Source organism: Cuculus canorus, chromosome 5, assembly GCF_017976375.1.
Source record: "Cuculus canorus isolate bCucCan1 chromosome 5, bCucCan1.pri, whole genome shotgun sequence".
Taxonomy (NCBI): Eukaryota; Metazoa; Chordata; class Aves; order Cuculiformes; family Cuculidae; genus Cuculus; species Cuculus canorus.
This window is the reverse complement of record NC_071405.1, coordinates 68,068,181-68,082,170: the sequence shown is the minus strand read 5'-3', so window position 1 is coordinate 68,082,170 and position 13,990 is coordinate 68,068,181. Positions and strand designations below refer to the sequence as shown.

General features: G+C 43.6%; 1 protein-coding gene across 5 annotated transcripts in view; it reads right to left on the bottom strand.

Annotated features, from left to right (window-relative positions):
- The window catches only part of GPATCH2L (G-patch domain containing 2 like), a 36,306-nt gene extending 22,713 nt beyond the window's left edge, over positions 1-13,593 (bottom strand). The window contains exons 1-6 of one of the 5 annotated variants that reach the window (XM_054067435.1): positions 13,455-13,509; positions 12,752-13,070; positions 11,972-12,642; positions 5,755-5,819; positions 2,264-2,440; positions 1,746-1,893 (exon numbers count right to left, since the gene is read on the bottom strand). In XM_054067435.1, coding sequence (XP_053923410.1) covers positions 1,769-1,893; positions 2,264-2,440; positions 5,755-5,819; positions 11,972-12,630 — 1,026 coding nt within the window. In that variant the 5' untranslated portion in view covers positions 12,631-12,642; positions 12,752-13,070; positions 13,455-13,509 and the 3' untranslated portion in view covers positions 1,746-1,768. Of the gene's footprint in view, positions 1-1,745; positions 1,894-2,263; positions 2,441-5,754; positions 5,820-11,971; positions 12,643-12,751; positions 13,235-13,454 lie in introns of those variants that run through there. The other 4 variants (XM_054067438.1, XM_054067436.1, XM_054067434.1 and 1 more) reach the window with 4 other exon arrangements.
- Positions 13,594-13,990: the final 397 nt, after the last annotated feature.

The following is a 13,990-nucleotide window of genomic DNA, read 5'->3' as shown; positions in this document are numbered from 1 at the left end:
GACCAAAGTATGCAGCACAAGGATACAGTTAAGAATGGGAAATGGCTGAGAAGTGCTTATTTCTGGGTTGCCAACATCAGCAGGGCCAGAAACAGGCTGAGAGACAGGGCATCACGCTATCCCACTAACGATGCAATTCACCAAGCACTGGGAGTATGCATGAAGCTTTTGCCCTTTCCGAAAGCAGCAATTCAGCAGCAGAACTTCTAGCAACTAAAGAAATGGTAGTTCTTAGGAGAAAGTCTTTCTCTGGGAACACATTTCTCCCTGCGAGACACTGCCCTGTGTATGGGCTTGACGCTGCCATATGTGTACACACACAGCCTGAAGCAAGCTGCATAGCAGCTACCTCCAAGAAAGGAATATAGTCTGCAATGATGGTCTGAAGATGAGGGTAAAAGGCTTTCACAGGTAAGATTCATCGCAGTTTGTGCCACGTACACAGGCAAAACGCACTCAAAGTTTGGGAGGAGTTGTAGCAGCAGGGGTGAAAGATGGGCTATTTGTTACAGCAGGAAAATTATTAAGTTAAAGTGCCGTAATGTTTAAATTTACGGTTTATTACTGTGTAAATTACAAGCCATACTTTTGGTAATTAGCAGCTCGCTGGCGGGGAGCTCTGAATGAAACTCATTATTTATGATTACATTTAGAGAGAGATGGGGAAGGGGGAGCAGTGACCTCCGCTGCAAATGACAAAGATCCCTTTAAGGTGATGAAGATGAATTAAACAAGTAAATATTATCCTTCTCATTTGGATCATTAGAGGTGCTGCCAATAGGCCCAGCCACTTGCAGGTGGCCTGAGGAATCCGACCTAAAGCCAGTCTCTTGCCAGCTGAGGATTCATATTTTAAATGCTGGTTAAAACTAAGCAAGGTGAATAGAAGAAAGAAGGGGCAAATAAGGATCTTCTGAGTGTGACTGAACAGAAGGATGAAGTCTTACTTGATTAGACTCCAGGCCCCTCAAACGCACCTTGCTAAGAGGCTCCTAAAGACAGTTAGCTCAGAATATATACCAATATTTTCAAAAGCACCAAGCACACCCCGATAAAAGTAAAGCCAAACACAGCCTACACCTTCCTTCTCAGAAACATCTTGTATCAGAGACAATAGCATTTAACACTTCCAAGATCCAGATCCAATCAGGTACACCCATCTTTCTTTTAGACATGTGCCTGCAAAGTTTTGCTTATTCATTTAGAAACAGGACTAACATTTTGTTTGTTGTTTGCCCTATGTGTATAATGTATCATGCATATGTATACGTGTATATGCATAGTGCGTATGTGTATGTATAATGCATATATATGTACATGTAGTCAATTGGTTTGGGTAACTTTTTCTGCATTATTGCATATACCCTTTTATTATTCTGTCTCCCCACTAAAAATGCAACTGCTAAAATCATCTTCCCTTGCTGTTATTCATATGGGTCTCCCTCCCTATCTAAAATTTGGCTGTCCTTCACCTTTGAGTCACCTCTCTGCCCTCGTAGTCTCAGATTATGAGCATGCACAAGTCTCACAGCATCGTCATATTTATCCTGTCATTCACCTTCAGACTTCCTTTCTTACTGCTTTTAGCACCGATCAACTGTTTTCCAACTGCTGCTCCAAACCTGCCTTACAGTTCACTCAGTCACCGAATCAACAGTCAAAGCAGTTAAACAAATCAAACAATACACAAAAAAATGACTGTACAGGGCACCTTTCTGCAGAAAAGAACTCATGTGAATTGCACGTTAGAATAGTACTTCAGGACTGATCAGCACTGAAAAGACAAAATTATTATCTTGCAAAAAGGGAATACCTTGCCAACAAGCCTCCTCCGACCTTTTCGGAGACACCGGGCTGCAGCTCCTGGAAGGCGATTCAGGCGAGCATGAAACCCTGAAAACAAAACCCAGAAAAACTTAGCAATGACTACAGAAGATTCTTCCTGACAAAACCACCAGGAAAAATAATGAGTTCAGTGGTCAAATCAGATCCTCTGTCTCTTGTTTCTCAATCTAAAAGAAGCAGATATGCCTGTTCACTCACAGATCATATAAAATCACCATTTATAAAAAATAAAACTCAAGAATGTGGGCAGCTGCTATGAGTATTTTAGTATCTTCTCCAGGAGTAAGGCTATTTTTAATTGGATCACTAGAAAACCAGATTGCTAACACCAGTTTAAATTGCAGCACCTATGAACAGAATCTACTCTTGCCGTCACATCAGAAGTTCTCAAACATATGACAGTCCTTATGGACCTCACCTCTCTGAGCTGGCCGCGAAGGCAAGAGAAATGTGGAATCTGAGAGCTTGTCCAGGCCTGAGTCAATCCGTTCCACTTCAGATCGGTGGTCGGCTCCCCACTTGGGAAGAAGGTTGGGAACAGTGAATCCAGGAACACATTCTCCTTCATAAAACCAATCACTCTGCTCATCATCTCCTAAAGAAATAGCATGGTATTAGCCACAAGTAACAACAACGTGCCCTGTGAGAGTCCCAAAAAATACTATAGGGAGGTGCTTCTGGATGTTAAACAGCTGAAATCTCATTGTGAACTCCTTCCTGAAGAGCCTTGTATTTGTATTCTGTTTCAATGATCTGCAGTAACTACGAGGCCTCACTAAATACTTTATCCAACTTACCAGTCTACAGAATTTCTCTATAGAACAAAGCCCTTGTCAGAGACCTGCCTAGGGCAGCTTTAGCACTGTTACAACTGCAACTGATCAACCTTAGTTCAATGTTGTGTAATGTCTCATGCACAACTCTTTGTCTGAAGTAATTACTGTGACAGAGGTAGAAGCCACACTACAGACTGCCACAGCAGTCATTTCACAACAGAAGACCGGGCTCACGGAGTAAGCAAAAGGAACACACTCACTAACGAGAGTTCCTTAGTTTCCTAAGACAGCGTCTAAGAGGAAAACACACAACTATTAAAAATGGGCACTCTGAGCGTAAGAACTAACCATGCTGTGAGTTTCTTAGTTTCTTAGACCTCAAAGTTTCTTAGACCTATAAACTCTGTGCAAAACTAGAGCAACAGCAACAGAAGTCGTGACCAAAGCCTCCCTAAAGCAAAGTTATTGTAATGAATGCAGTTGCAGTCTAAAACTGAACTGCATGAGATACCATTCATGGTAAATCAGCCTGGCCAGAAATCCCCTGAGAGAAGTAGCATGTGAGCAGCATAGGAAAAAAGCAGGAAGAGGGCAAAGAACCTAGCAGGCAGCCTTTCAGGAGCCCAACTAACAAACATGTCCTTGTAATTGCAAGGTACTTCAACTTGCATTAAAAAATGAACACACCTGACTCAGGGAAAACTCTCATTTGCCTCCATTAAGTCTCGAATCAAGCATCCTCACTGGCTCTCCTGTCCTCACCAAGTTCCACTGTCCCCCACTGAAGTTTACTATGCCTACCCACACATCGTGCCACAAAAAGAAAAAAAGAATACAAAAAAGGAAAAAAAACAACAACTCATCCTAGTAAGAATGCCGCAATCCTGCACATAAAAAAAGAATACAAAAAAACCACCTCCCATCAGCAAAAGGTCGGACACTTCATCTCAAAGTTCTGACATTATTTCTGCAATATGTTGGTTGACTGAGCATGCTTGTGACAAATATATTTTAATATACAAATGTCCCTACCTACCTTATATTAAGTTAATGTTTACAAATTAAATAAATCAAAATAATGTTGTATAGTTTTTCTAAGTGATCATAATTTGCATAAAAATATCCCTACAGTTCTGCCTCTATGAGCATAGTGCACTGTCCCATCTCAACCCACTACTTTCATAAGACAAACTTTAACGATTGGGATCATATGCTAATACCACAGTAACAATCATCATGAGAGATCCCAATGCATTTAACCAAAAAAACCCCAAAATCTTACAATCAAATTATGAACAAGAACCATTCTCTGCTCACAGAAGTGCACTGGCAGCTGGAATTGAAAAGACAACCTATTTAAATGGCATTAGCACAAATATTACATGATAGAACCTCAAAAGAAGGAGGTAAAAAAACACATTCAATTTAAGTACACTGCTGTTTTAAATTTCCTGGTATTCAGTTTGGAATTGTACTAGAAAGATGTTTCTAAGATTATGATACCTAACAAAAATAAAAAAGTTTTCTGCTCTCTCCATCTCACTGATGGAGAGCTCTTGTTTATTATTTACTTTATGAGTTGAAATTGTCTAAGAAAAGGAAAGAGAGATATTATTTAAACTGAAAGTGCAACAACATTTTTTTAACCCTTTTAAGCATAACTGTAAGCTGAAATATGTTGGCCAGAAAGCTATTATAGTGCAAACTGTTTGAACAAATAGAGGCCTGATAACTAGAATGTCAAATCTCTTTTAGTACCTAGAAAGGGAAGGCTGTAGTTGGATTTTACTAATTAAGTAGTGTATTCTACATGGTCTAGTATACTGGGTATCCTACTTCTAGTAGCAGCCAAAAGTTAATGTCTAAAACAAGGTATAAAGCACACAGACAAGTATACATATACTTATCCCATCTACATTAATCTTGCCTCAGGTGATGAAGTAAAAATTCAACACTTCAGTCACCACCCTGCAAGTACTCACTAATTTCAGCTCCCCCTGGAACACTCATCACTAAAAAGAAGGGATAAAAGATTTAACTTTTCTGTTGCTTTTGAAGGATGAGATGCTGGAAACAGTTACTTTTCAGCAAAGGTCAAAGCCGATACTTGAAAACTCTACTCTTAGAGAAAGTATTATAGCCACCTAAGAACACAAGAGATCGACCCTACAGCCTAGCATATCATCAGAAAATGCATAAAGCATACACGCTATCACTGTGCGGCCTCACACACAGATACCAGGGTCAGTAGCAAGCTAGTGGAAGCAGCATTTCCTAGTGAGTGACTGATACTGCTTCCTTTAGCACTCATATTCCCAGAAGAGATTTCATCCAAATCTTAGCTTGTGAAATGTGACAGAATCAGAGTACACACCAGCAGAAGCTGTGCGGAATCACAGGTCTCTAGGGTCACATTCCACCTGCTCCAAAGATAACAGTCCTGAGTGCCTATGTGCTTACTGCAATGTCTCTCACACTTGCTTCTGCCTTATCCCCCATAAACTGGGCACAGTGCTGTCACTGATAAATAAACCCAGATTACGCTCCACACTCAAAACTCCTAAGAAACTATTTCTACAACAGACATTGAAAGTATTAGGTTCTACTAACGCGCACAAGAGCAAGGCAGCAATGGGTATTTAAAGAAATCAATCACAAATTGCTGTCTTCTTCTCAGAACAGTCTGTTAGGTGACTTGTCAGTATTAACCAGTTTTTTTTTTAACATTATCTCTTCTTGCCCATAAAGAAAACGGCTAACAGATTCAGGCCCCGATGGTATGTAGACAAAATTAAAACACTTATAGAAACAAACCGTAAGAGCTGCTCTTTTGTTATGGAGAGCTCTAAAACTCCTCTTGTATTTTCTGTGCTTTTCCATAATAGCTTCTTATATTTCCAGTGTGATGGATCTGATATACAAAGTATTTCACCAGGGAGAATGTACTGTTAAGAAAATCATACTTTTGTAGCCCTCAGCTCATGTATCAACTTCTAGCCCCTCACAGTCACCGGCCTTTCTCCCACACCTCCCTCTCTGTCCCTCATCAAACATCGATCTTCCTTTGGGTTTGTAAAGAAAGTAATAGAAATTCCCAAGCAACACAGGAGGAAAATTACAGGACAATTGTTACCTTGGCGGCCCTCATCATTGGTAAACAGGCCAGTATCACTGCTGCTGCATACACTGCTGGTTTCACTGGAACAAAAAACCAAAAAAACTCACTGTTACAATTGCAGCAGACACAAACCAAAACCACACCTTATTACATTTTACTAGCTTCTCCGAGCCCAGAAATACCTTACACATCTCACAGAAATTGCATTTCAGACACATGGCTGGCTCTAGTATGGGACATGATTGCCTCCTGTTGAAACCTCGCACTGCTGCATTACTTGAAAAACAGCAGAATCCTGTATCTAGTCTAGTTCTAAGTTATCAAAAAGTAATTAATACAATGGCTTTTGCCTCAGGTACTAGAGTTAATAACCTAACTATGACACTGTCTGGAATACTTACTAGGCAATGAAGTGCAGTTAAAAAACTCTGTCCTTAGGTCACTTAACAGCTACTGAAAACCCCCTTATATTTCAGACTCCTTTTTTCCAAAAATGTTATACAGGTACATAACCCCCCCTTCAATCTTTAGCAATTTTATTTTATTTGGAGAGAAGAGCAGCTGGCACATTTGCAACTCTTCAGCTGAATACTTTAACACAGCATGACTTGCTGCTGCTGAATGCAACCTTGTTAAAGCACGCTTTGCATTTGCTGAAGCAGTTACAGGAGACTTAATTCTTGAACCAAAGAATTAAACTAGAAATTAATGTGTAGACAGCCATTAATTGACTGTAAAGCTGGATGAATATTTGTAGCAGAAATACATGGTTAGGCCAGTCCCCAGTATCTGATGGCTTTACTGCTGATATTAAATCAAATCAACCCTTGGACACTTCAAGCAGTACTTCCTTTGATTTAGCTGAGAGATAGCAGAACAACTAGAAACTATTTACTGCCCAGCCCCTTAGCACTAAGGCCTTAGATGCCAGCGTCAGGTATAACTCGGCATTAGAATCCAACTCCAGTCAGGGCACGCTGTAAGAAAGCATCTCTAGGTCTCTCTTTTCCAGCAAAATTATATCATAATAGACAGCAGTAACAAGTGGATACCCCTTGATTCAAAAGCCTGAAGGATGAGGGGCCACAAGATGTGTCACCCAAAAGAACTGCAGGCACATAATAAAACCCCATTCTGTGAGCATATCATTGGTCTTAGAATACGCACTCTAATGTACAGCCAAATTGACTCATCGTGCTGAGTATCTACAAACTCCCCATCTTCATCATTGTATAAAGGCTGTTTAAACTTAACGGATAAGCTGTGTGTACTTCATTCCCAAATTTTAGCTTGCAAGTTAATACCAAATTGATCCATTACAAAGTTTCGCCATCCAAACTCCCTCCCACATAAACACCATAGCACTTAGGCCAATGACAGAGAACCACAAGTCTTTTGTTTCATTCCCAGCTCTCTTACCAACTCACTGCATGACCCCGGTCAAATCTCTTAGCATGTCTGCTTTCCCTTTTGAAAGCCTGGATTAATAGTCCTCACAAGCAGCAGATGTGAGGACTGAGTGACTGCTTCATAAGGGTTTTAGCATCCTCAGAGGAAAAGTCTGAGATCATATTAACAGTACTTAAGGCATCCTGCTGTAGTGAGAGCTCTTTAGTTCCTTATAGCTACACATTACTGCCAGTGCTTTACTGGAATGAACTTTCACAGATCTTACCCTCTTCACCACCCCTTTTACACTTCAGGTCTAAACACAAACCAGACTCCTACACCAGCCTTTCTGCAGGTCCAGTAAGCACTGATTAATGACCTCCACTTGCAAAGGAGGCTACTTACCTTAACCATGAAATAATGAATGCTATTGATCCGACAAGCTACTGCTATAGAGTGTTATTGATCACCCAATCTTTCGTTAAAATGGTCCTCATTTAGCAATTTCACTGTCGCAAACACCTGAAGCAAGGCACACTTATAATTAAATAGTTTGGGGGAGTTAAAGTGAGAGGTGATGGACAGAGATCTCAGGTTTCCTCCATTTATTCTTTCGCCTGAGCTATTGTTTGTGTCAGGAGGGATATTGATTTTCTATAAAAATAAGAAAACAAGAGGCACCGAGGGGCTGCAGAAGGTCAGGCTGGGCTAGAGAAGGAGGGGAAGCTGAACACTCTGTCTTTGTCACTTGCCTTCCAAGAGAGAGGAATTTTTTCTTTACAGAGATTGGCCTCCAACTCATTAGCTTAGCTGGGTTCTTGACTGCCACTGCAGGCTGTCATCGAAACGGCTCCCTTCCAAAGGGCAAAGCGACTGTACTGCACACTGAGGATGAGCACTGCGCACACTCCCAGGCCAGAATACTGTTCTGGTTTTGGCTGGAGTAGGCTTAAATTCTCCTCATAGTAGCTCTATAATGCTATGTTTTGGATTTGTGACCAAAACAGCGTTGATAATACAGTGATGTTTTAGTTATCACTGAACAGTGCTTGAACAGTGCCATGGCTCTCTCTGTTTCTTACCGTCCCACCAGCGAGCAGACTAATAGTTCACAAGAAGTTGAGAGGGGACACAGCCAGGTCAGCAGACCCCAGCTGACCACAAGGATATCCCACACCACATAACATCATGCTTAGCAATAAAAGCTGGCGGAAAGAAAGAGGAAGGGGGGACATTTGGAGTTAGAGCACTTGCCTTTCCAAGTAACTGTTAAAACCTGCTTTCCTGGAAATGGTGATACATCTGCTTGCCAATGGGAAGTAGTGAATTAATTCCTTGTTTTGCGATGCTTGCACATGCAGCTTCTACTTTAACTATTAAACCAACTTTATCTCAACCCAAAAGTTTTCTCACTCTCCTGTTTCTCTCTCAAATCCCACTGTGAGGGAGTGAGTGTGTGGCTGTGTAGGGCTTAGCTGCCTATGCAACACAACAAACACATCAGCATCAAGCCAGTGAAGTCACACCACAGGGGCGAGTCAGTGCAATTTCCAGTTTTAAAAAGTCACGTTAAGAGAGTACTTGAGAGTAGATTAGACAAACTGCACATCTCTCACTAGTAATCTCATCATTCAAAGTGATTTTTCAGACAGCTCTTGTACTGTGGTTTGTTTTGTCCTGAAGTCAAACCCAAACCAATCTGGAAGTACTCAGCTTAGAACAGCAAGAGAAGGAACTTTAGCACTCAATATATAATCTGCCTTTGCTTTATTATGGCTGCAGAGAATCTCAAAGCATTAAGGGACAGAATGGCATTTTACTTCTAACAGTCTTAGCAGTTAATGGTCGCTTTTAGACAAATATACAAATGGCTACTTAAACTAAGACCACTTGTTTCCTCTGTCCTTTCCACTACAATCTACACATCAGGATTTGAGTCATGTCATCACCTGATTTAGAACCATCAGTGTTCCCTGATCATGTTGCTGCACATCCTTCCTCCTCTCAATTTGTGTTCACCTTTTGCCGCGTTCGGCAAACAATTTCAAAGATTTCATTTCACGCACACTTTGAATCACACCACTGCAGCACATCTTCCTCCAAGAAAAGACTGGGGGAAGTGCCACATGCAAAAAAACCTACCTCCTTGTTAAGGGTCCGTTATCTAGAGCTTTCTCAGTGAATGGGAGTTTATCTACTGAATACAGTAGATTTGGATCTGACTTAGGATAAGGAGCCTTCTATAAAGCAAAGAAAATGCTGGATATTTTAGCATTTACAGAGATTCATTCCTACGTAACAAAGAAAAGCAAGTGTCAGTGGACTGGAGGAAAAAGAAGGTGGAAAAAAAAATCAGTTCTGAATCTACAACTTAGTTTCTTAAAAAAACTTAATTTTTTTGACACTCCCCACTGTTACATGAGTAAACAGTAGTGGAACCAATTCAGTATGAGCGAGTTTCATATATCACCACCACATCACCACAGACTGCTTCCAAATTCCACAAGCTGCATCAGTCCCTTTCCCTCCCATCAGCTTGCAATGACAACAGTATCATCTGCTCCCCTAGGCATCTAATTTTCTTCTCCCTTCCTCAGGATATGTCCTTGTTATACATCTGTGCAAAGCACTTCTCTTGCTAGAGCAGAGTGAGAGTGACGTAAGCACAGCCAGTTTCATTCTGCTGTTAGCAGCAAAGTGCTATATTTAGAACAGCAGAGACCAAAGCATAACCCTTCGCTGCCACGAGGGATACTCTGCAGTGAAGAGGGTTGTATGTATTTCTCCCCCCAACTTTGACCCTCGTGAGTCATTGCACAGATGACACATATGGTGTTGGAGAGGTCAAATATTCCAATCCCCAGCTTCCCAAATAGAATCCCAAGGATTTGGCAGCAGATGGTAAATGTCATTTGATCCAGACACTTGCACAATAATTAGTTTGAGAGCAAGGGACAACTGAGACAGAACAAAGTGATCTCCCAGCATGGTCCTGAAGTAACAGACAAAGCTGTTTATTTACTCTTTCAAAGGCTGGCACAAACAAAGGCTGGCTGAAAGCCTGCTGGTTTAAGTTCAAGTTTGACATGATGGAACAGGCTCTGACTGGTGGAAAAAAACCCTCAAGGAACACTGTCCATCTCTGCCACATCAAGTAAGGGTACCTCTCAGTCCATCACCACAGACATGCAACATTCAGGGGCTACTCAGCACATTCCCTTCCCTGGGCTACCTGGAAATAGCTCTGAAAAGATAAAAAGTGCTTTTAACAATTAGTAGCAAAGGCCCACTTTGCACCAACTTCTTAAGCAACCAATAGACACTTTTTAAGGAAAATAAAATGACCACTTTTTTGCTACTTCCACCCTGTAACGGTTACATACAAACCACACCAATTCAGTGAAAAAGCAATAGTAGTCCCCTGGATCAGGACAGTGAGGGCATATTACAACCTTCGCTTTCACAGTCTCCCAGAAAATACAACTGAGAAGTTTGCACTTCCAGCTATTGTCCACAAAGCCCTCAAAAGACAAGTGCCACTTGTCCACTCTGACAAACTGCAGGAGCTAGACATCCAGAACACTTAAACAAACTTTAATATATGAGGAATTATACTCTCCAAATCCACTGTCCTCTGTCTGATAGCACCTATTACAGTGTATGCTTGAGGAAAGACTATGAGAACTTGACAAATACAGACCAAACATTTCCTCTGTATATTCCTCCAGCTTCCAGCAGTCAGCAGTTTAAGGACTTCCTGTGCCGGATCTTCCATCTGGGCTGTAATGCTTAACAGCCCCTGAAAAAAATCTATGGATGCATTTAACTTTTTGACCTCCAAAACATCCCACAGCAGAGTTCCAAACCTCATGTTTTACAAAAAGAATAGTAATTTTTTGGTTTCAAATGTTTCCTCGATGTCTTCTGCTTCTCCCACAATGACAATTAGCAAATAAACAACCCTATACAGTTTTTTATGCCACTAAGAAATCTCCTCTATTTAATTCTCAGCAGTTGTTTCTTGTCTAACCTGAAAAATCTCTTCATACCGAAGTAGTTTTATAACCCCGAACCTTCTACAGAAAGAATAATTCACACTCAAGGGAAGCACCTCCTAAGAGTGGCACACGAACAAATTCAGACCATCACATTTACACTTCTCATTTTCATCTCTTATATGAGATTTTGCCACAAATTCATCAAAGTTCTCCAAAACTGGACACAAAGATATGCCAGATTCTACTGTTTACACAGGCTTATCCTGTAAATACTAATTCAGTTTCCCCCAATTTCATCATTTTGCTACATTTTCCCCAAAGCTAGCCTTTCAGGACCTTATTCCGCACCCAGAGTGGAGATGCAGAACTGCAGACAAGATGTTTTGACTAAGGTTCACACAGTACCTGCACAGAGGGCTAGCAGTCATGACAGCAGGGAGATCTGAACCGTTTTCTATTACTACTCATGGAAAACAAGAAACTGACATCAATTCGCATCAATCACACAACACAAGTGCCCAGGGCCCATACATTCCAAACCTCAGGCCACAAGCATGACACTTTGTAGCTGGAAGGCCACAGACATTTCAGAGGATTCCTTGTGTAACAGAAACCAGAAACATATCAGCTTGCCAACTTTTCAAGGAAGTGTTTTGGGTCATCAATACAGCACTGACACGAAAGACTTGGAAAAAATCTACGGTTTAGAAGTAGCTGAGATATTTCTCCTCTTCAAAGAGTGCACAGCACTGAATCATTTTGGTAAGAAAAGCAAGAAATGGGATTTACAAGCAGCTGCAAGCAAGGCGGCCATCTGACTAGCACAGGGAAGAAACTAATCTCACCATTCTGACATGTTTTCATCTGAGCCCTGTTTCTGTTCATCAGCTTCACACTCCATCCGCTCCTTCCTTCCCCCTTTGCTGAGGAAGGGCCTGTTCTCTCCTGATTCACAAAGGCCATGACTGGATGATGGCCAAGGAGCATTTTCTTTCCAACGTGAAAGACGTTGTTTCTTGGCTGACTTGAACCTGCAGCCCCTCTCACAGTTCCACTCTGACACCCTGAGCTTTTGCTGGAGACTGGCAGCCACCTCTGATGTCACACGTTTGACTTTCCGACGGCGCCTGAGAGGTCGACAAGGTGCATTCTCTGTAAAAGAGTCTGACTCATGCCATGCGTGTTGCTTGCTCCTCAGAGTGGCACTAAGCGCTGGGTGTCGTTTGACCACTGCCATGTCATCAGAGTCACTGAAATTGGCTGTCAGCACCTCACGGCAATCCTTAACAGCTTCGTCCAAGCTTGACTCTGAGGCCTCGCTGTAACAGCGGGCATGCTCTGCCTGATGCGCGAAGTCTGAGCGTCGTTTACGACCCCGTCTTTTGCGAAGCTGACGCCGCTGCAGCCGCGGGCTCAGGGCCATCTCTTCCCACAGCTCATCGAGCTTGTTTTGTTCTGAAGTCTGCTCCAAGGCTGAGGCCAAGTCATGCACTAGTTCATCCATCGGCAACGCCTACTAAAAATGAAAATAAACAATAAGCACCAGATATAAATGCTGCTACCAACACATCACTAGACTACAGTATGCTACAGCCTTTGTAACATTAACCACGTTACACACTTACTTTGGAGTAGCCTGGGAAAACCCAATGCAGGACAACTGTTGCTTCTTGGGCTAAAGCTCACTCCTTCCTTCTGCAAGGGTTAAATCCCTCTTCTAACCATGGCAGCAGAGAGCTCACTGCTGCAGCAGTTGAGTCAAGCGCGGTGTCTGAAAAGGCCTTAAGGCTGCATCTTTTGCGTCGAAGCAACATGCTCTATTGTGCATCTTAAGGGCATGACAGCCTGCAGCTAGTTTGCTACCTGGTGTCGGTAAGCCCCAGAGAAGGATTAGCCCTCTCAGCAAACAGATCGAGCCTTCCAAAAAGTAGACAAGCAGCAAAGCTGAGAGTAAAACAGACGGTAAACAGAGAGTCTGCGAGCCAACATCACTTCAACAACAAAACAAGCGCGCGGGACCCTGCGCTCCTCAGAACAGCGTGAACGAGACTGAGCCCCAACTCCTACTGCTAAGACAGTCCCACCCCTTCCGCCTCAGGGCCGCCAAAGTCCTGTCCAAACCCCTCTCCCCACCCGCGCCTCGGAGACGTGGGATCTCTCTCCCCTCTCCTACCGGGCTCAGAGACGCGCACCCCACCCGTCCCCGGCACCTGCCGCCGCAGGCCGAGCGCCCTACCGACCCCTCCTCGCCCTCCCCCGACGAGAAGCCGCCGCTGTAGCACACAGCCCACCCGCCCGGCCTCCCGCCTCGGCCGCGGCCCCACTCACCGGGCAGCGCCCCGCCAGCCCCTCCCCGGCGGCGCTTCCGGCCTCCCCGGGCCACTTCCTCCTCGCCCGCCCCGCCTGGGGGCGGGTCTGGGGGCGGTGGCGGCGGGGAGCGGGGGTTGGCCCGGCCGGGAGGCTGCTGTGGCGCCGGATCGGCCTCAGGGCCCCTCTCCGCGCCGCTGCTGGAGCCCTTGCGGCGCGGTTATCTGCCCGCGGGGCGGCCCCGCCCGGTAGTGGCGTCGGTGTTATAGACCACAGAACGGTTGGGGTTGGAAGGGACCTTAAAGATCATACAGTTCCCACCCCCCGCCATGGGGACAGGGACACCTCGCGCTCCATCAGGCGGCTCAGAGCCCCATTGTTATAAACACACTCCGGAAACTTAAGATTCCGAGAGCATAAAGTATCTCTTTATTTTGTGGAGTAAAGTCAGCAAAGCAAGGGACGCAGCGCGGGGCGCAGCCGGGGCCACGCTCCCCGCCCCTCGTTATACATTCCGCCAAAACGGTTCCATTGGGGCGAAAGCAGTGAGCGATGGG